General features: G+C 41.3%; 1 protein-coding gene across 2 annotated transcripts in view; it reads left to right on the plus strand.

The window, feature by feature from the left end:
- SFMBT1 (Scm like with four mbt domains 1) overlaps positions 1-21262 on the plus strand; it is a 71154-nt gene extending 49892 nt beyond the window's left edge. For both annotated transcript variants that reach the window (XM_058845211.1, XM_058845212.1), the window contains exons 9-21: positions 793-943; positions 2777-2859; positions 4771-4897; positions 5566-5679; positions 7047-7089; positions 7981-8045; positions 9480-9619; positions 11489-11598; positions 13273-13448; positions 14160-14338; positions 14470-14715; positions 14939-15067; positions 15738-21262. In XM_058845211.1, the coding sequence (XP_058701194.1) occupies positions 793-943; positions 2777-2859; positions 4771-4897; positions 5566-5679; positions 7047-7089; positions 7981-8045; positions 9480-9619; positions 11489-11598; positions 13273-13448; positions 14160-14338; positions 14470-14715; positions 14939-15067; positions 15738-15878 (1704 nt within the window). In that variant the 3' untranslated portion in view covers positions 15879-21262. The remainder of the gene's footprint in view (positions 1-792; positions 944-2776; positions 2860-4770; positions 4898-5565; positions 5680-7046; positions 7090-7980; positions 8046-9479; positions 9620-11488; positions 11599-13272; positions 13449-14159; positions 14339-14469; positions 14716-14938; positions 15068-15737) is intronic.
- The last annotated feature ends 1420 nt before the right edge of the window (positions 21263-22682 follow it).

Here is a 22682-nt window from a genome sequence, read left to right on the forward strand (position 1 = left end):
TCAGAGAATTCTCATTAACTGGTTATCTTAAAATCTTGTGCTAGTTTTCAAATGAAGTGTTTTATATGTCTCCCTCAGGGAACAGGCTGCCTGTTAAAACAACTGCTGATGGTGAAGCCATTGGATTTCATTGGAGGGGAAAAGTTCCATAGAGATACAAGCTCAAAAGATGAAATGATGAAAATTGTCAAACCCAGAGTTTTAAAATTGGGTATAATCCCTCATAATCTGAGTATCCATCTGAAGATAGTTTTTTGGCATTATGATTTTGCGAAGGTTATGTCATTACTGTGTACACATGACATTTAGATGGCCTGATTTCCAAACAAGGGGTTTCAAAGTTGAAATGAAAACTCTCCAACATGATCAGTTGTTACTTTTCTTGCTATTTGCTTGTCCTGCTTCTATTTACTTCAGGAGTGTAGTGGGTTTATTTGTGACAGTCCATCCTGGGACACAGTTCAGCCTTGTTGAAATAAGCAGTTTGTTACAGAATAGTAGGAAGACTACAAATGCTAATTTCTCTGCATTTTTCATGAGAAAATTCCCTAAATCATTTGATTACCTTAAGTGCTCAGACATTAAATTTTATTATTTATATTTGTTAAGTTTCTGGATAACGCAGATGAGTCCGCTGGTTTATGAATCCCAAAGATTCTTTTAATTTTATTTTTTTATAGCCCTCACAGTATTTCAAGGTAAAGGGTTTCCATCAGGCAGTGTTGCTGTTTAATAAAGTTATCAGAATGTGCATCTCACGAGAGCCCATGGTTCTCTTTTGGCTGACTACAGGTGTACAATGACAAATATTTCCTGATAGAAATTGATGACTTGAGACCTGAGCGTGCGACCAGCCAGCGCTACGTTTGTCACGTCAACAGCGCCGGCATCTTCCCGGTGCAGTGGAGCCTGAAGAACGGGCTGCACCTCAGCCCCCCGCCAGGTACGTGTGTGCAGCCTCCTCCTGCTCACCCCTCTGCTCAGGACAGCACTTGGGCAAGACAATGGCACATAGCAGCATGAGACAGATCCAGCTCTGAAAATCAGGAGCTTTGAGTTCGGGGAACTGAAGTTTCCCAGGCACAAATGTGGATCTGGGAGGATGAGAGTGGCTAAGGATGCTGGTCATGCATAACAACCTGAACACTGGAATGAATGGAGGCCTGAAAGAAATGTTGATTTCCGACTTAATTAACATCATATCAGAAGCCTGTAGTCTTTGCATTGGATTTTTGCTTCTGGTTGGAATGGAACATTGTTATCCAACATTTTATAATATTTTTAGGCTATCTTATCGCTCAGAAGTTAATGAACTATTTTTTTTTACCAATGGCCTGTCAGGCATTGTTGCAGATTGTTGAAACATTGCTTCAGGACATAAGGGAATAGGATAGTGTTCCTGTTCTGCTGAAATATTTATTCATTTTTGCAAACTGGAAATGTCAGTGGAACTGTAAAACCTGGGCCTCTGCGCTCTTCTTCGCCACCTCACAATTCAGAATGTTTTGTTTTAGCTGCTCCTTACATCAGAGGAGCAGACACCATAGGATGTTTGTGTCCTGCCTTTCCTTGGATAAGGTGTGAAAAGTGTCTCTGCCTGACCAGCATTTCCTAGAATTTTGCATGTGAAAAGTGAAATCTCACTTCATAGGCATGTGACTGGAGCTGACAAAGATTTTATGTTTTTATTCTTGTTCCCCCTGGACAAGAATAAAAATGGACATTCTGAATTGTGTGAGGTCTCGAGGGCCCTATTGGCACTGGTAAAACTGAGAAAAATTAATAAAGTCCTTCTATGGTTCAGCCCTTTCTGAGGGGAAGAGTCACAGAATAAGTTAGAGTTTGGACTGGTGAGGTCATTCCTCAAACCCTGGCTTCAGTTTTGGGCCTCTCACTGCAAAACAGACATTGAGGGGCTGGAGCATGTCCAGAGAAGGGAATGGATCTGGGAAAGGCTCTGGAGCCCAAGTCCTGTGAGGAACAGCTGAGGGAGCAGGAGGTGCCTGAAGAAAAGGAGGCTTGTGGGAAACTTTGGCTTTCTACAATTTTAGATTGTCGTGTTAATACTATATTCTTCCACTGGGTTTAAAATTTTGTTTGATTTCTTAAACTGTTGTCACAGGTGTCACTTTAAGGGGAGTGGAATAAGTGCAGCACTTGTCCTTGCTGATTTACTGCCAGCCTTAAACTGACATGGCAGCACACTTTTGTGCCCCATTCCCTTCAGTTATTTGCCTTTTGTTAGATCACAGGGGAGCCAAGTATTTCCCCCAAGAAGAATATAATTTTTCTTGGAAGGATTCTCTGCCTCCTGATGGACTCCTTGTTAAGACACTTCCCTTCAAACGTGTGCAGATCTACAGCTGTTATCAGGCTTGATGAGGCTCTTGGCACATCTTACCACTCTCTTTAATGACTTAGTATTTAACATGTCTTTGAGAGAGTAGCACATTGATATTGTGCACATTTTGACTGCTCTGTTTTAAAAAAATAGTTTCAGAGCTGACACAACAGCATTTGCAGAAATTTCTCCTGAATTTCATCTGTACTCTGTGAAAAAGGTGAAGCTGCTTTCCCATGTTTCAGTTGGTGCCCTTGTCTGCTTGGCAGATTCATGGTTCAGGTTGGAGTGGTCTGACCTCACATGGCTCCCTGAAGCCCTAAGTCAGCTCACAAACCTGAGTGAGCCAAACAGATCTCAGTGCTGAGTGTGTCAGGTGGGTTTGAAATGAGTCTCAGCTGTTCAGCTCTAACCCTTGGCTCTTTGCTATCCTAGGTTACCCTGGGCAGGACTTCGACTGGGCCGACTACCTCAAACAGTGCGGTGCTGAGGCGGCTCCCCAGAGCTGCTTCCCTTCGGTAAGGTTCTCCTGCAGGAAAATCTCCTTTGCTGCCTCAGTGCCACTCCTGATGCCGGGGAGAGGAATCTTTTGTGTGTTTCTTACTTGAATTGCCTTTCCAAGTAGAATAGAATATTCCAGCTGGAAGGGACCTGCAATGATCAATTATCCCATCCAGTGCCTGACCCTCTTCAGGGCTAACCAGAAATTAGTGTTGTTAAGGGTGTTGGCCAAACGCTGACAGGGATGGAGCTTTGAGCACCTCTCTGGGAAGTCTGTTCCAGTGTTTGACCACCCTCTCAGTAAAGAAGTGCTGCCCAGTGTCAATTGTGAACCTGTCCTGACACAGCTCAGAGCCATTCCCACACATCCTGTCACTGGAGATCAGCACCTCCCTCTCCACATCCCTCCGGAAGCTGCAGGGAGCAGTGAGGTCACTCCTCATCCTCCTTTTCTCCTAACTGGACAAACCCAGAGTCTGGAGCTGTTCCTCACAGGGCATTCCTTCCAGCCCTTTCACCACCTTCCACCTTGTTGCCCTCCTCTGGACACATTTGAGCACCTTAACACCTTACCTGAGATAACTCAGGAGGCAGAAGAGATAAGAGAGTACAAATGAATGTGAACTGAAGTAGCTGCATGCAAGTTTCCTAGATAGGGAAGCAGTGGACCAAATATTTCAGTTGTGATAAAGCAGACTGAAAATAAGTGTTTGTTTTGTGAAATTGAGATGTGTAAGAGTCCGTGGAAGAGACACAGAACAGCATCAATCGTTGGTGCTCCTGTAACTGTGGAAACAGGGCCTTTTAATAGACCTTATTTTCATTTACTAAGGGTACTCTTTCAATCTTCCATCCTTTCAGCTTGAAAAATTAATTCCATTGTATCAATCAATACAAAGTCATCTTAAATTAGTACCAAATAATCATTTTACATTAACCAGTGCCTGAAGGACATGCAAGATTTTGAGCTTTTGTTGCTTCAGTGACAGTATTGCCATCCCCCAAAGCACAATACCTCGTCAAGCAGAAAAGGGTACTATTAACACCTGCCTTCCAGTTCCATTTACCATACTTGGGCTATTGCAGTGCTTAGGGAGAGAAATTAGAATGAATAATTACCAGTTTTTGAAGAGAGTGTTGCTGGCTATGAATTCTTGTTGCCCTTGTTCTGTCTTGTAAACTGTGGCATCTTAGAACAGGTCACTGAATTTATTATCCCTTTTCTGAGAAGAGTTGATCAGTGTAGGCTAGTTCCAGAATTCATAATGTATTGATCCTGTAATTACATTGCAGAGTGGCTCTGGGAAGAAGAGTCCTCTGTTTGGCTGGTATTTCTTATCTTTAATTCAAGAGCTCCAGAGCTGGATAAATACCTATTCTTGTGTTTGAGGGATTTTTTTTTTTTTTTTCCATTAAAATAAATGCAAACTATATTGGTGAATAAAGCAAGACTCAACTTATCCAAAAAATGTAAAATGAAAAGAAAGCTTCCTATTCTGCCTGCCAGAACTCAGATGTGGCAGGAATGTTATTTGCATACGTAAAGTGGATTTCCAAGTTAACATGATAGAATGGAGAACCTGGTCAGACTATTTGTCAGACTTATCACTCAGGTGGCAAGCAGCAGAGAATTTCTGATCGCTGAGAATGCACTCAATCCTTTCAGTGAGCCTCAGCATCCTTATTTTTTGAGGATGTTCTTTGCTAGGTCTGTCTGTAGAGCCTTTTTTAACTTAAATTCATTGTAGTTCCTAATCTATCTTATTTGTATTCAGCATACTAATTATCTGAAATCTCCTCTGTGTTGAGTATTTTTCTGTGTTATTCAAGCACTGAGGGTTTTATGTGTTCCTCCTGTTCATGGCTATTCATATCCTATCCTGGATACACAGCTGGTGTCTCACTGAACTATTCTGGCTTTTTCCTAGTTAACTTCTGACCATGGATTTAAAGAGAACATGAAACTTGAGGCTGTGAACCCAGTTGATCCCGAAGAAGTTTGCATTGCTACAGTCACCAAGTTAAAAGATTCATACCTCTGGCTTCAGCTGGAGGGTAAGCTGATTTGGGAGAAGAGAGGAGTGCTTACCCATCACTACACTTGCTTGTAGTGCCATCCCCAAACCTGAGGGGTATTTGGAGCAAACTCATTCTGTGCAGACGATGGGCAGCAAAGCACAGTTTCCTCAATGAAATCACAATCAAAACCCACTTGCATTGTCTGTTTCCAGTTTGCCTTGGCTGGCACTGCTTGTTTAAGCCAAAAATGGCATTTGTGCATTGCAGTGTCAGTGTTGGGCTCAGGCACCGTGCAAAGTGCTGAGCAGGGCCTTGTGACAGTTTCACAGATGAGTGACTTGCATTCTGAGCAAGCTTTGGCCAGACCTGGGAAGGAAAGTTTCTTCATTAAGACAGAGTAAGCCTGTGTCAGCTGTTCTCCATTATAATCCCATTTCTTGATTGGAAGTACATCAGCATGCACTTACTATGCACTGTGCATCCCTGCTAAACTGCGGAAGGAAAATTCCCATCTCCAGCCTTTAGGAGGAAGCAAATGAGGTCAGGAAAGAATTTGGTCAGAAAAAGGGAATGAATAAATGATTGTTATTGTGTTCCAGATACACCATAAATCAAAGCAGCTTCACTAACAAATGTACAACAACTGTTAACCAAATAAGGGGTTTTATGACTTGTTTCAATTTTTCCTTTTCTAAACTGAACAGGCTCCAAGAAACCTGTCCCTGAGTGTATAGTGAGTGTGGAATCAATGAATATATTTCCAGTGGGTTGGTGTGAGACGAATGGATATCAGCTCAGGCCTCCTCGCAAAGCAATAGGTACCAGTTCTCTTCTATTTGCAGTGTTGGGTTAGAGTTGGTGAGCAAATTACTGCAGAATTATTGCTGCCATCACTGAATTTGGAAACATTCATCGTGCTCAGAGAATCTGTGTGTTGCACAACTGCCCCTCTGGCTGTTGGGGCCAGTTGGAAGCCCTGCAATAACTCCAAACCTCACAGTGCTGGCTTGAGGCCACTGCACACTGTAGGGCCCTGCAGGGACAATCCATTGGCTGTAACAAAGAAATCCTATCTGTGTATGAACACCCCCCATGCTCTGCATTTACTCCTGTCTGAGCTCTTCTTCCCATGTGTCTGACTCTGATACTGATTTTACACTTCACTTGGGCAAAGTAAATGCCAGAACAAAACAGTGTGGTGTGTGTGCACATTTTGGAGACAAAATAAAGGGGGAACTGATTTTCTCAATGGGCCAGCTGGGGATGATCCCTAATGACAAAGTGCTGAAGAGTAAACACTACCTTTTTAACAACACTAGTAGGTAGACTAAGGTAGTGTCTTCTCTCAGCTGGTTAGTGAGGCATGTTTATTAAAGTTTAATAGGTGCTGGAGAAACTGAAGAAATTCTTCAGTGTTCATTAAGTAAGATAAGAAAATTTTTAGATTTAAATGAGCTGTCATTTTCTGCAAGTCAAAGCAAGAGAAATTAGTCCACTTGCACTGCCAAGGACAGATGAGGAAGAAGGGGGATCCTAATTAGATAAAAGATGATTTGAAAACAAAAATCCAGAGGTTTGCTGGGGCCAAAGCTTGAAATTGCTGAAGAGGCATAAAGTCGCATTACCTTGTTTTATTTTACTACCTGATTGTGAAAGCCAGAATTAGCAAGTGGACCCATCACCTAAGTGACTGACTTGGTTGCAACAGTGTTCTCCTGCATAGCAATTATCTTAAGTCATTTGTGTTTCTAACCAGCTGATTTCATTCCATTTCAAAGTTAAAGTGTTGAAGTTACCATGCCAATAGAGTGGCACTCTGGGACGAAGAACATAACCTTTGGGTGAAAAACAAAGCATGTTTTTCCTTTTGGGCTGGTAGTACAGGTGGTTTAGGAGCTCTGATGCAAACAAAGAGGTACAGAAGGTTAGATTTCGTAGAAAACTGGACATATGTATTCTTGATTTAAAGAATTTTTTTATGGTAGTTGAAGTAAACCTGGTTTTCTTCAAATTGCTTGGGTCAGTGTGCCTCTCGTGCAGCTGGCTCACACTCTGACACTGCAGTGATGGGAACATAGATCTTTTTTCCTGTGTTACTTAGATGAAATGAGTCCATTATAAGTATGTTGCTCTAAATGCTTCATTTGTTTGCCTCTCATACTTTGCTCTTTTTTTTTTCTTTCAGTAAACAAGCAGAAAAAAATTGCAGTAGTTCAACCAGAGAAACAGTAAGTAACAGGTTATTTGCTTTTACTTTTTATTGAGGTTCTTCTCTTTATTTTTTAGTTGGAAAATATGCTGTGTTAGGAAGATGTAGGTTTGCAAAAGTGCTGTACTGAGTGTTGAGAGATTCCACAGTCCATTTGTGTTAATGCTGGTAGATTCTGCTGATGTTCAAAAAGACACTTGCACTACAGTAGGAGAGGATGGGAAGCTTAGAATTTGGGGGTTTTTTTTGTAATTGTTTCTTCCCGTATGAAATTTGGCCCAAAGCAGGCAAAAAGAAGGGTTCTACTAATATCTACAATTAGTCTAGAAACTCTGTGTCATGCATGTGGAACTCAGTCTTGTGAGCCTGCTCAGATATGCTCCATGGAATGCTCACAGTTGGCTTTATTGACTCTTACAGCTTTACAAACACCAGAGCTGTCAGTAGTCCTGCCAGTGTTTGCGTTGCTCCTAAAATACTGAGCAGACTGTTCCTCCATGTTTTGTAACTGGGATCCTTACCAGAGTACTGGAGTAATTTTGGTTGCATTTTGTTTAAATTCCAGCTTTTTCAGAATGCATAAGCTGAGGCTACACTGCCTTGTGCTGTGAAATGTGAAGTTAAAAGGAGTCAGGGAATGTAAACTCCTGTGGGGAGCTTTGGGAGGTGTCTGTCACCATGGTGGCCCATGGACTTCAAGCAAGGAAGGATTGCTGCTGGCTTCAGCAGGACAGAAGTCCTTTCCAAATGGAATTTGGTAGTTTCTGCATGTTATTGTGAAACAGGGGAGGTATAAAAAGCAGGTTAATAAGGCTGGAGCTGAGGAAAAAATATAATGGTGTTTTAATAATGGGGAGGTGACTGTCGTGACTGTGTGTCTGTTTTCCCAACCTTCTTCTTTTCATTTCAGAATTTTGTCTTCAAGGACAGTTCATGATGGACTGAAGAACCAGGAATTGAACTCTTCTGACTCAGGTATTGATCACAGAGGTCAGGCTAACAAAGGCAATATCCTCTAAGCACCTGCTCAACCCTGTTAGGAGAGGGAAGATCAGGAAAGGGTTTGGAGATTTTTCATCCCTTGATGATTTGTTGAGCTTCAAAAAATGAATGAAATAAACAAAAACCTGCAGTTACTTTCGTTCTGCATTTCATAGGTGCATTAAGCCTGGAAATCAGATTTTTATACCAGCACATTACCCGTTCAGCAGTGAGGATATGTGGAGCTGATACTGTGACCTGTGCAGGTGACCTTTTATTGTCACCTGTTACATTTGATAATGTGGGGGAAGCAGGTGTGCTGTTTCTGTGCTCAGAGCTGTTGGATTCTGGCTTTGGGAAGCAGATTTCTCTGGTTTTTATGTTAACTGCATCATGGTGATAAACAAAACCAATTCAAACAGTAAACTGCTTTGTGTGCCAGATGGCAAAATCTAATAATTTTCTAAACTGTTGCAAGAAGGAATGTGATGAATAAGTACATCTGCTGGTGAAAGTCACACAGATCCATCCATTTGGCAACACAGTGCCTCCTCTGCTGTTTTCTGTACAGTGAAGTGCACATCTGAAGCTTCACCAAAAGCAAGATAAAAATGATGTGTGCTTGTTTATCATTTTAATCGGCTTTTAATAGAGTCATAAAGTAAATTCGACTTAATTTCTTGATCTGCCAGTTTTCGGCTGCTGAATTTAAAGTCTTTAAGTGATAGTGTTGCTCAATCAAGAAAAAAACTACAATACTGCTGGGTAAAACAACATTGGTTTTGAACATAAGTGTATTGCAATATATGTTAACACTTGAATTTTGAGCAATGCTGAACCATTAAATAGATTCAGAGAGCTGATGTCACTTCATCAAAGGTCAGTTTATCAGTTGCTGCATCTTCTGTTTGCTAATCAGAGAAAAATAATCTAAAAATGCAAAACAATGTGATGCTGCAGTTTAGGATAAACAGTGGAGAATAATTGACAGTTTCTCTGGTGGCAGAAGTTTGGGGGAGAGAAAACTGACTGGAAAATTTATCTGTAATTGCTGTGTAGGAACTGCTTCTGCTACCAAAAAGTTGGGATTGTCTTTGTCTTTGTTGTTCTCACTGGTGTGATACCATGAAGCAGCAGCAGACTAGCCAGGAAGGAATGTTTCTTTTCTGATACATGACCATCTTTATTTACTGCAGCTTGACAATTTGCAAGCATGGGTGTGAAGTATGAAAAATGTTTTGGCAATGTTGGAATAACTAATGGTGCCATTGCAAACGTGGCACAGAAACTACCTCAAATCCCTGTCACTCAGGACTTTTCCCCCTCCTTGTTTTGCTGCAGACAAACTGTTACGTAGTGCGAGCTTCTTTCCTGGGGCGCTTGCAGCGTGTGATTTAAACATTTGTTTTCTCATGTCTCACTTCTCAGTGGTAATTAATGGCAAGTACTGCTGCCCAAAGATCTACTTCAACCACCGGTGCTTCTCGGGGCCTTACCTGAACAAAGGCAGGATTGCAGAGCTTCCCCAGTCCGTGGGACCTGGGAACTGCGTCCTGGTGCTGAAGGAGGTGAGCTGGATGGATACACTGCAAAAAGCAATATCTTAAACACGAGGATCTCTCTCTAATCACAGATGGGTAATTCAGAAATTTAAGCTGATGATGAGTAAAGAGTGTCTTTTTGCATATAATAAAGTATAAAACATAAATGGTTTTATGAATGGCTGATAAGAGTAAAAGCCTCTCATTTATCTAAGTAACACTCAGCCTTCTACTGCTAAATTTTATTTTCTGTTAAAACAGTGTAACCTGTAATTACTACAATCAAAGGAGTTAGTATCTTTTTATGGCTGTAATAAATGTTTCCATTTTAATTAACAGAATTTAGCTGGAGATAATCCCAAAATTCCTTTACGGTTTGCACTGTTGATGGTAAAACAGAGGAAATGCAGATTTTCTTAGTCAGAATGGCAAACTACATTCAGTAATTGGGAAATTAAAAGACTTATCTGTGTTTTATAAGTTGGATACAATTTGCATGGATCAGATGAAATTACAGTTTGGCTTCTTAATGTAGTTGAGGGAGGAGGAGGAGGACATTCTTTAATGCCAGAGAGCTTCTTCTCCAGAAGGTGTTTCACAGCAAATTTACGGATTCTTTAATGTAATAATTATTTTTCTGAGATTTCAAAAAAGGTCATGAGGTGCTTATTATCTGACCTGAGAGGCTGGAAATTTCCCAAGATGTAACTAACTGGATGTGCACACTTGAACTATCATGAAATGATCGCTTTATATATAAGAATTGGCTCAACATACCTGGAATTTTTATCTTCCCTACCAAGTATCTTAATGGGGAGAGACTTTAAGAAAGACTTTCTGGCAGACATGCTGTAAAACAGGAGTCTGGTTGTCAAGAATCAAGCAGATTATTGAAAAAGGTCGATTTTTGCATGCAGAAAAGTACCCTATCCTTCCTGCCCGTTTCAGTACTTTAATGTAAGAATGGCAAAAAAAAGTGAAATTCTGTGGCAGCTTCATTTTATCTTGAAGGTTTACTCTGCTTCATTGCCTGAAAGCAGAAAGAGTGCACAAATCCTGCTGATGTGCAGGTGCTGAGTGGTGCTGGAAGTTCAGCCAGTGTGCTCAGTTGTGTTGATTTCAGTTGTGAGTCTTGTTCACAGTATGAATCCTAGAGAGAGTTTGGTGCTTGCATTATACCTAATACTTTTCTTTGATTTCTGGACTACTCTGTTAGTAACAATAAAACTGCAAATTTGTAATGTCAAGGTTGTTATGCACCCAGTTGGGAATGACTGGGAATAAGCACATAGTGAGCATAAAAAGTACAATTAGAGTGCACATTTTGTACTATCCCCCTCTAACTTCAGGTTATTCACAGCTTCCAAGTTACTTTACGGTACCCGAGAAATTATTATTTTATTAAAATACAGACTTTATCATGGTTTGTGGAAGCAAAACAGATGAGAGATTAGGATTCTGAACTATGTTTTTTTTTTGTAAGCAGTAGGTTAGCAGGCAGCAAAATCCTGCATTTTTTTGGCACATCTTTACATGACATACAATCTTTAAGATAATAGCTCAGATTTAGCCAAGGTTATGCAAGTTTGGGAGTACTGAGCCTCAGGCATTAATTTAGTGATGTGTAATTCAAGGGCAATGACTTGGAAATTGCTGGATACACTCGTGACTCTGCAGACAAATTCTGAGGGTTGGGAAGGCCCAGAGTGTCGGCTGCTCTCAGTGTTCGTTTTGGCATTGTCAGGATGTGTCTGTAATCCTGCTGTGAATGAGTGCTTTGATGCTAGATAATTTGGATGAATAGGAGTAATTTCCTATTCTGCCCTGGCACTTTAAAACAGATTTATTGTACAAATAACTTACACATGTTTTCTGCTCTTCCCTCCCGCACTGTAGGTTCTCACTTTACTGATCAATGCCGCCTACAAACCCAGCCGTGTCCTGCGAGAGCTGCAGCTGGATGAAGAGGCTGCGTGGCATGGCCATGGAGAGACCCTAAAAGCCAAGTAAATTCTTGTCCTGTTCCCTGTCTCATCAGTCCCAGTAGCTGTTCTCTGCAGTCTATGCTTGAACTTACATTTCAGGGAAGGAAAAATCGCTTAGAGCATATCAAGATGCCAACTGCCATTAAATGTTGAATTCTTCATAAATTCCTTTATGAATTCTGGTGGAGTGCATGTGATTTTAATGCTCCATAATATGGCAGTGTACTCTGCTACAGGCATGTGAGCAGCTAGAGACTGGTGTGGCACTGCTACAACACTGTACTGACAGACAGACGACAGACACGTGGGTGAGGTTTAAGATTCTTTAATTCACCTGAAGATAATTGTCAGTTTTTTAAAGTAGAAACATGTACTGCTTGGGAAGCTTCTCAAGCATTTCCACACAGATTTCTTAGTGGAAAAAGATTGTTCAGAAATAAAGTTAGAAGCTTTGAAATGGCCTGACATGGATGTCTTTCCACAGCAGTCTACCCTAAAGCACTCCCAGTTTTCCTGCTGAGCTTTTGGGTTGAAGCTTCTTTGCAGGATTACTTTTACAGCTAGGAAAAAAGCAGTGAACATATTTGCATATATTTGATAAATCCAGATATTTCTTTATAGTCTGGGGATGGTTTTGTAATTAGGTCACTGTGTTTGCATATTAGAGATTAGATTTTCCCAATGTGCCACTGCACACTTTCCTACATAATTTTGAACGTGTCAGTAATTCTTTTGTTGGATCAGTTTCATGTATAAAAAGACACCTTTCCATATATTGAAGGATTGCTCTGAACTGAGCAATAGGAAGATGGCAAAGGTTAGTGTAAATAGAAGGTGTAGTTGAGGAATAAAGAACAAAATATTTGTTTAGTCTCGCTGAAGTTGCTGTTTGCTTTCTTTTGCCACATAGTGACACCAGGAGTATCTGGACTATGATCATACAGCTGTTTTTTTCAAGGTATTAACTAGGAACTTGCAGGCCTGAACATCTCTGGTAGATATCAGCACATGCTTGTAGCTGTGCTGGGAGAACAAAGCAGAAATGCTGAGCAGCTCTGGCAGATATTGCACAGTGCAGCTCTTTCAGTGTAATGGCAAGGTTGGTGAAAAGGAATAATTTCTTCTTTTAAATCAAATGGAGCAGTGTGCAATAATAATCAAACAGGAGTCATGCAATAAGTGACTGTCCTAGGGAATTGTTCAGCAGTTGGACAAAAGCTGACTGGAAATGTGTCAGTGGTCCCCTTGCCACAGAAAGGCTCAGCAAAAGCTGTCTGCTAATACCTGAATGAGCCCAGTGGGTGCTCTCAGCCTTGGTTTGGGGAGCCAGCTGTCCATGTCACAGTGGGCATTTCTGCAGTCCCATAAAAGCAAAGGGAGAGCAAACCATCTGTGAACAAAGAAAACAAAATATCTGAACTCTGAGACAGTCCTCCCAGATGATGTTTTGTAGTTGTTGATGGAGCAATGTTGCTGTGTTTGGTACTGCAGCCACCTCTGTGTTGGATTTTCTTTATTTGGGGATCTGACATAAGAGACAGGAGCTCCTGTTTCCTGGACTTGGTAGCCCATAAAGTTCATCACTGCTCATATTTTTTCTCAGTTTGATCTCAGTATTCTTGTACACCTTTAAATGAAGTCTTTTTATCCTGGTAGGCAGAAGATTCCTAACTGTGCCTGTATTTTCAATGCCAGATACAAAGGCAAGAGCTACCGTGCGACCGTGGAGGTGGTGAGGACTGCGGATCGGGTGGCAGATTTCTGCAGGAAAACATGCATCAAGCTGGAATGTTGTCCAAACCTCTTTGGCCCTCAGATGGTGCTGGATAAGTGTTCAGAGAACTGCTCTGTCTTGACAAAGACAAAATACAGTGAGTAGTAGATCCATACCAAGGTGAAGTTTGGAGTGTGATGATTTAGTTTCTTTTGGCTTTGACTCCAGAAGGAGCAGCTCAAGCACTACATAGAGAGGCCTGCAAAATATTCATGTTCCAGTGTGTAGAGGAGAAAAAATTAATTCTGTATTAAGTGGTGGAAGCATGGCTTAACTTCTCTTGTGTGCTTAAAACTTTATCTATTTGAAAACAACTTTTGAGAAAAGAGCTGACTAATGTAATTTAAGTGACAATATAAATTGCTTTTACCAATTTGTTGTAGGGAAAAAGAAATGCAACATCTTCAAGCTCTTAGTTTTCAGGATTTTTGCAGACTGGCTTTAACCATTTGGCACTGTGACAACAAACAGTGCATTGAGGCCATGTTTAAAAACTACAAATCATCATATAAAGCGCCAATAAATTGAACCAAATCTTTAATAGTTTTTGTATAAAATAGGATCATTTGGGGGCTTCCCAGATAAGGAGGAAGTAAATTTTTACAGGGTAAACAAAGTTGGTCAATAACTCTTTTTTCTTAAACCAAATTGAAGTGGAAAATACAGACATACTGATTTTGAAGTTTTGCAGAGCTGGGATTCCTATTGGGAAGTGTCATTCTACTGATTTTCCAGTCCTGATGAGGGACAAACATAACTAGTGACACTGAAGGTGCATTTCAACACTGCTCTGTTTTCTGTCTGGTAGCACACTATTATGGAAAGCGGAAAAACAAGCGGATAGGTCGGCCCCCAGGTGGCCACAGCAACCTGGAAGTAGCCATGAAGAAACCAAATAAAAGAAGGAAGAGACGAAAACATTTCTTTGTTCATAAGAAAAAACGTTCTTCTACATCCGTGGATAACACTCCAGCTGGATCTCCCCAGGTAGGACCCTGCCAGCAGTGCTCATAGATCTGAGATGTGATCTTTGACGGCTTCATTTGAAACAGCAAACATCAGTTCCTTGTAACTTCAGGGTTACAGCTGCCTCTTTTTCTTCTTTCCTAACTGTTCAGGGCAGTGGGGCAGAAGAGGAAGATGACCAGGATGAGGTGGATGAAGAGTCTCTGACTGAGGACAGCACCTCAGAGCACCAAGATGAACTGCTTGAAGAATCAGAGGTGTCAGAGAAGAAATCCTTGTCATCATCTCCCACCCAGAGTGAACTGTCTCATTCTCTGGCTCAGGACCAAGACAAGCGGAAGAGGAAGCTCAGGACCTTTTCCTTTTCTGATGATGAAAATAAACCTCCTTCGCCAAAGGTAACTTGGAATGTAGATTTCTGCCCTGGCTTGCTCCCTGCTGAGCAAGCACCAAAATCTGGGGAGTATTAACCACAGTATGTGTGTTCTCTATTACCCCGTGAAGGGCATTGTGAAAACTTCAGAATAATTGAAGTCCATGATTTTTGTTATGGTTGTGTCATAGGACTGTAATAAAGACTAAGCATATGTGATATTTTGGGAATTCTTTTGGCTTGTCTAGGACATAAAGATGGAAGCTGCTGAAAAGCTGCAGCTGGACAGTAACCCTCTGGAATGGAGTGTAGCTGATGTGGTACGATTCCTCAAATCCACCGACTGTGCTCCGCTGGCAAGGATTTTCCTTGATCAGGTATCATTTTCTGTCTGTTAAATGTTGAATCTGTCACTTGGCTTCTTATCCTCTAAAGAGTCGGAAAAAGAATTTTTTTTAATAGGGTTCTGAGGAAACAAACACTTGTGCAACCTGCAACAGTTTGAGAGAGTTCAGGGAATGACCAGAATTTTTCAGGTTTCTCACTACTGAGGGGAGAATATTTTGGTCTGCAGAGCATCTAAATCCTATAACTACAAATAATGACAACATGCACCATGACAAGAGTCAACATTTTATTCGATTCTCGATTAAAATTTGCCATAAAACCAGTGTTAAAAATTAAAACTAATAGTTAGGGTGGTTTATGATGGTGGATGTTCCAGATATACTTCACCTCTGTTTTTATAGAAAGATGCAGTAGTTGGCTAAAATTACTTTCTTCATGAAATTCCCTGGGTTTCTTTTGTTGGGTTGTATTTTTTACAATAGAATCTCCTGAGACTCTGTACCTCTGTGGATTTGAGCTGGCATTTTAAAAAGCAAGTTAATTTGTTGTGTGTGAGAGAGATTTTTAAACTGCGTGGGGGGAGCATGAAAGAAACATCTAATTCACAAATGGTCACAAATCTGAAATTACAGCAAGTCAGAGCTGAAGGAGCAGGGAGAATAACAACAAAGTCACTGTGGAACTTTTGTGTTCTGACAGGAAATCGATGGCCAGGCACTGCTGCTGCTGACCCTGCCCACTGTTCAGGAGTGCATGGACTTGAAGCTTGGACCAGCTATTAAACTCTGCCATCACATTGAGAGGGTCAAACTTGCCTTCTACCAGCAGTTTGCAAACTGAGGAGCAGCCAAGTTGAAGTGGACCTTTGAAGCACAACTACAAAAACATGCTCCTTCCTCTCTAGCAAGTAAAGCCAAATGAACTTTAACTGAGGCCCTGGTGACCTAAAAGTGTGTGTCAGCCTCATTTTTTTCTATTTCAACAGAAGGAAGACAACATCTGGAGCAAAATGCCAATGCAAACACAGGGGCTACTCTACCAGCTGCCAGCTCGGGAACACAATAGTCTCTTGCTCTATGGTTCCCTTTTTTTAATGTATTTTTTAATGATTACAGAAAAGTCTCCTCTTGGGGGAAACGACATTTCAATAGTTCTGTTGGCACGAAACTTTAAAAGGAGGAACGGATCCTGTTTACGTTCGCATGTAGGCTGCCAGAAATAAACTTTCTGTTCCTGATGTTTCACAGAATCCCCTTCCCTCCCTGTGGACAAACACTTGCTTTACCACAGCACTGACTTTGGAATGTGTTCTTTGCACATTCGTGTGTTAATGTTGAGATTTTTAATGAATTTGTTCATTGTTAGGACAACAATGTGGCCACAGGGTTCTGAATGTACAGCATAGCAAGAGTGTGGTTCCTTTTGAAGTTTTTGTTTGTTTGTTTGTTTGTTTTGGTTTGTTTCACTGTTGTTGGTTTTGCTTTTGTTTTTACTACCTCTGTAGCCTGAACAGTAGAAGCGATGAACTAAAAAGGGAGGGAGCTGCTCTTTCTGGGCACGTGGTCCGTGGCTGCACAGCAGTCTTGCTTCTGTGGGCATGTCCAGAGTGCAAACCAATGTCAGCACACAGAGCTTCTGTTCCAAAGCTTTAGCTGAGACTTCTGTAGGCATAACCTGGATGTTTCCTTTTTTCAGATGTCAGAAAACTTAATTATTTTGCACTTCTCTTACAGGCAGGCTGTAGGACATAAGGAAGGAAAGAGAAAGTGCCTCTGCATTTTCTATATTTGGGTTATCAGATTTTTATTGGGTTTTTTCTTTGGTTGTTTTTTTTTTTTATTGTATGAAGTTATTTTCTTTTTCTTCTAGCAAACAATTGGGCCATGTATATAGGGCCTGTCAGCAGACTTTTGCTTTGCTACCTGAACGTCTATTTAGAGAATACACTAAGGAAACTGCAATCGATAGAGGGCTGCAACATAGCTCTGCCAGTGTTTGCATTCTGGAAACTCTTAGGAGCTTGACTTTGTATTTTTAACTATCTACAGATGCTCAGGATCAGACTTGATGAAAATTGGTGGGTTGGCAAGGGATTTGTGTGCTTTTATTACAGAAAAGGAAAAAGACCAGTGGGATATCTTAGTTCCATCAGAACTAAGACCATCAGAGTAGACTCACAGTAGGATGAACTGCTGATTTTAATTTTCCAAGGTAATAAAACCCAATCAGCCACGTGCTGTAGGGCAGTGTTTTACACTTTGAGCAAGAGGGCTTACATTACTTTCCATTATAGGTGTGGGGAAGCTCACATCAGGCTCAAGATCTACATCAAATAAGTGTTGAGTTTCAGCTGGCTTGCATTCATTCACTCTGCCTGTTCTCAGAGTGTTTGGAGGAGCACAGGCAGGAGCTGGATGTGTGCAGCTCTGCCCTTTTATGTCCTAGTCTAATCCATCTCTGCAGGAAGCCCCTGCCCTACAAAAGCATTTGAGTTAGGAAGGTGCCTGCTGCAGGAATCTGTTTCGGAAAGATGCAGTTACTGGGTTTTGATGAACAGGGTCTACTCTGATGAGATGGAATGATTCAAGTGTCCCTTAGGCCCAGTGTGACTGGCCATTCCAGAGCTGTGAGCTGCAGGATTCAGCAAGGATGTGGTCTGTAGGCTAAGAGCTGAGTTGGCACAGCCCATGACTGTACCTGACACGTTGGTGTTGAGGGGGGAGCTTCCTCCAGTGAAAACTGCTGGGACTAAGCCAAGCTCAGTAACTGGGGGTTGTTGCTTTTGCCCTTTAGAATAACTGCCTAGTCAAGGCAGAACTATTGACATGAGTATTAAAATAAGATTTTATTTTTTTTTCCATTCCAGAATTGAAATGTAAATGTCAGACCATTTATTGGCTGAATATTCCTGAGGGAGGGGCAGTGTGATGCTAGGACAATTTTTCTCCCACATTGTGAGCACAGTGTGAAGACACAATTAAATTGAAATCAAAGTGTCCCTTTTTCCTCCTTACACCAGATATGTGGCCAATAAATGGATGTTTTGGCTCTTCATATTATGCTTAGATCATTTGCCTGTACTCCGGTCCCTTAGGACAAACTCATTCATAAGCCATTAGGCTTGAAAAAATTTCTAAAGAAATAGTGCTGCTTTGCTGTCAGCATCTTGTCTTGAGAAATTTAACCAGCAGAGAACTTCTGGGCTGGAAGATGATGCTTTTGGGTCAGTGCAGTAGAATTCCCAGAGTTCTGTTGTCCTGCTGCCTGGCAAGATTGAACTGACCAAGAGATGTTGCTTCCACCTGTTCCCATAGACAGATAGATGTCTTTTTAAGTAGTTGTCAGGAGAGAAGAGAGCTGAACATGTAATTTAGTCGACCTGTTAACATGGTACCTGGGGTTTAAAATACAAATGTCATACTTCATTTTCTCAGTAAATAAAGCAGTCAGCAGTTTCAGCTGTTAGTGGGATACTTACTGGTCACCTTTGGCATGTTTTATAGGCTGGATTTTTCTGCCTTGTTTTGGGAGGCACTGACAGTCTGGTCCCAATGGGATCTATTTTTGTTGAGATTTTCAAAAGGGATGTTTTCATTGTTTGTGAAATGTTTTTATGCTGCACACGGGTACTGTACACTCTGTTTCCTGGAAAAAAATGCACTCTGTTTTATTGCTGGATTTAAAAGGGATACTTGGGGCTTTATCTTGATGGATGGTGTTTCTACTTGACTCTGTTTCAAATTCCTCTTTCTCTATGCGTGGCAGATGACACAACTGCACTTACTTGTTCATCTTACTCCAGTACGACTTGAGATGAGCTCACGCGCTGCTTCAGTCGCTCTGTTTCTTCAAAACTGGATTTGTGTAGCTGGTGGCTGAATCTTGGATTTGGGTGACAGCAATCTTTCACCACCAGAAATCACTGGGACTGCAGTAATTTAGGGTTCAGGGCTTGTGCTGTCCTCTAGCACATAATTCACCATACAGTACAACAAAGCTGGAATCCAGGAGAAAGGCACTGATGTCTTACAAATGTCTCCAGTACAAGAAAATGAACTCTCCACTGAGCCTTGTGTACTGGTAATGTGGCTGGTAACAGGAGTTTGCCCTTGGATTGACTCAGAGGGTTTGTGTTCTTTCTTGTCATATTTTCACATGCATTGTGCGATCTTGGGTTTGCACATCATAGCTTTAGAAATCTGGTGGTGCCATTTTGACTGTACCAAGCTTAGCCTTGTTAGGCAGGAAGATTTTGTTGGATCACTGTTGTGTGCTTTCTGCACCAACTCAAGGATTCTGTAACAGAGAAGCATTTGACCTCCAAAAATGCCATGGCGGTCTAATGTGGTAGAATTATCCCCAAAGCACAAGCAGCTTGCAGTCCATCCTAAACTGAAAGCAGTCCTTCCAGGAGAAGAGAGGTACAGCACTGACCTTGGTGAATGAAGACTACTTTTTTCCTAACTCTAAACATTTTTGAAAGTTCCTCTGAGGAATGAAATAAAAGGCAGATTAATTTCTGTACTGTATAGAACTCCAGTTCAGCAGCCTCTCCTGGGATTAATGGAAACAGTACATACAAAGTTCAGGAGTGGTTTTAAAGATTACATTCTCTGTCACAACCTTTAGCAGTATTTTGTTGTTGTTTTAGGATTTGGTAGTGTTTGTTCTTTATTCCAGTGATGCTTTAAAGGAGGGAAGGAGTATTTAGCTGCTAGGTCCACAGAAGTGTAAATATATTTACAGTTGATTGGACTGAGCACTCCATTCTTCTGTATGAAGTACAAAGCCTTGGTACTTTGTTAGCAGAAAGCCCAGTGGCTTGTGAGATTTTTGAATGTAATGGAATAGGCTTCAAAACTATCGAGCTCGAATTGGAGACTGGATACCTTTGGACCAAATCTCTTGTTACTAGATGAAGTAGCCTTACCAGAAAGCCAAAAATATGATCCTGTACAAAGCTACTCCTTTAACCAGTCCTGTCACAAAGTGTCAGCCTGGTTGCTGCCTACTGTGAGCTCAGATTACCTAAAAGTAACTAAGCACAAAGACATAGGCTCGGTCAGGAGACTTCAGATGTAGGATGAAGGCTTCCCTTCCAAGGGATTGTGTGCTGACCCCTTGTTTCAGAGTGCTGCCACCCTTCCCCAAACATGCATGAGCCTTGTTTTCAAGGGCAGCCTTCTGAGTGAAGGATTGCAATGGGACTTGGAAACACCAGAGACAACAAGCATCTTATTGTTGTAAAACCAAAATGCTAATCTGTTTGGAACACAAGGAAAACAAGATTAGTGATACTTTGTCTCCGTGGTCATTTGTAGCTTCTTCGGCCTGGTATCTGTTCTGAAATGCACCAGACATGCAAGTGAGAAGATGAGATTTTGATGAGAAGTTGCTCTGTTCAGGTGCCCAGCCAGCAGTGTTTGGCTCAGCTTGAAGCCATGGAAGTGAGCAGGTCTTGCACTGACAGAGTTCCAAGGCAGTGGGTCTGAGTGACTTAGCACAAACAATGGGAGCCCTGGCCTGGCACAGACTGGGGGGAGAAGCCCTGGGGCTTGGGGACAGCTCATGGCACGGGGTCAACTCTGAGCTCTGGGCACAAAGGAATTCTCACCCACTCTGAAAGTTGTTGAGCACCAGTTTCCAAGAAACCTCATGGCAAAACAAAAAACAATCTGGAGGTGTCATGTTTCTCCTCTTTTTCTTTTTTTTTTTTTCTTTTTTTTCCTTTTCCCCCCATGATTTCTGTTTAAAATAAATTTAAAATAATCTCTATAGACAATCAGAGGTCTTCTAGGAGTTTCTACCCAGAAGGGTGCCAGCTCCACACTTGTGGGCCTCTTTCTTATACTAACTCATTGGAACTGATGCACTTTTCCTGTATTTTGCCTTTTTTAATTAGCTGCTTGTTCTTAAACAAAGATTTAAATGCATATTGTGTTGTGTCCCTTCTGCTTGTTTTATCTTTCTTTAACTTTTAAAAGAAAATATATATATGCAGTGAGACTGAAGTACTACACGGAAGAGAAACATGCACAAGAAAATATGCCTATTAAGTCCCACCATTGTTTGAGCAGGTGTAACAATTTAATCAGAGGATTTTTTTAAAAAATATTTTGGATGGATATTTTACTTGTTTTGTCTGTAAATAGTGTACAAAAGTTTGTGTTATATGACAATTTTAAGTGGTTGTAAGAAAATTAAAAAAGATGCTTAAACTGTTACTGATGGCTTTGGTGTTAATAATCATCATAAATGGTGCTGCTGACCATGAGCAATTTTCCAGCTTGGAAAACTGTGGAAAGCTGTCTGGCATGTTCCATGACTTGCATAAAAGGTAAATGCAAGCCACATAAATACCACTTGGAGAGGCTTCATGTTAGACCTTGATAGGGTTTATTCAGTTCCCTCAAATGCAGGAGTCCTCTTTATCAAAGCTTCTTCTAAGGTAGAGGTTTTGTTTCACAGGGTGCTGAATCCAGTTAATACACAGGAGATGAGGACAGGACTTACAAATTGGAGTAATTTTCTTTTATTGCCTTATTCGAACTTTGGAAGTTGCTTGATACAATCTGCTGCAAACCTTGTAGGTGCTGCAGCTCCTTCTGGATGGTTTTATAAAGGTTAGTGCTACCCCAGCAAGCTGAAATTTTAAAACAGGCTGGTTTTACTTCCTCTGAATAACATAAGAGTCCACAGGATGCTTCAGAAACAACTTTGCCTTGCAAAGTTCTTGTTTCCTTACTTGGCATTCCAGCAGATTGTACTCAGCACTTGTTTCTTGGCTGCACTTCAGTTACCTTGAGCTGATTTAACACTGGGTGCAAAAAATGCATAGGAGTGGGATGAAACTGATTTGCTTAACACTGTCTTTAGACCTCTATAAATATGTAGGATTTAACATAAATCTTCTACTTGCCTTCACAGAGCACTGTCTGCTTGAGAGAAATCTGAAGGCTTGTGAATAGCACATAGCAGGAGGCAGTGATTTGTCTGCCACAAGTTTCAGAAGGGCTTATAGGAGTCATGATGAGATGAAACCCTTGAAGAGGTATTTTGGGGGAATGATCTGTTTTAAAGCATGGAATATGTAGTAACATGAGGCATAAGCTCTTTGAGTTATGTTTCCTGATTCATGTCTGAAACATAGGTTTTGTGTGTAAATAGCATTAGGTAAATCTTTAACCAGTATTGGGGTCCAGGTCAGGTACGTGTGTGGGATCTCTAATGTTCAGCAGCAGCTGTGGAAGCTGACAAACCACCCTGGGCCACAAGCAAATAGGTCAAGTCCCGTTTGCAAATGCAGTGCTTGGTGGCTGTTAGCCCTGCGTGCAAGGGGGAGAAAAAGCAACCTGCTTCAGTCCCTGTCTTTTCTGTTAGGTAACAGAGCTCTTGCTTTGGCAGCTCAGAGCAGAAGAGTGTTGACCTGAGGCCAGAGCATTTTGGGCAGAACATTTTGGCTGTGTGCTCTCTAGGTCAGAGAGCTGAGAGGATTTATTTTCCTAGCTGCAACTTCCAAACATTTATGACACAGCCTAAAAAACAGAGAAATCACTGTTGTGTGCCAATACTGTTTGGCATCACCTGCCAGGAGGGACAGTCACGTAGGTAGGTTTGCAATGTAGACACAACAAATGTTATTTA

The sequence above is a fragment of the Poecile atricapillus genome, chromosome 9 (assembly GCF_030490865.1).
Source record: "Poecile atricapillus isolate bPoeAtr1 chromosome 9, bPoeAtr1.hap1, whole genome shotgun sequence".
NCBI lineage: Eukaryota > Metazoa > Chordata > Aves > Passeriformes > Paridae > Poecile > Poecile atricapillus.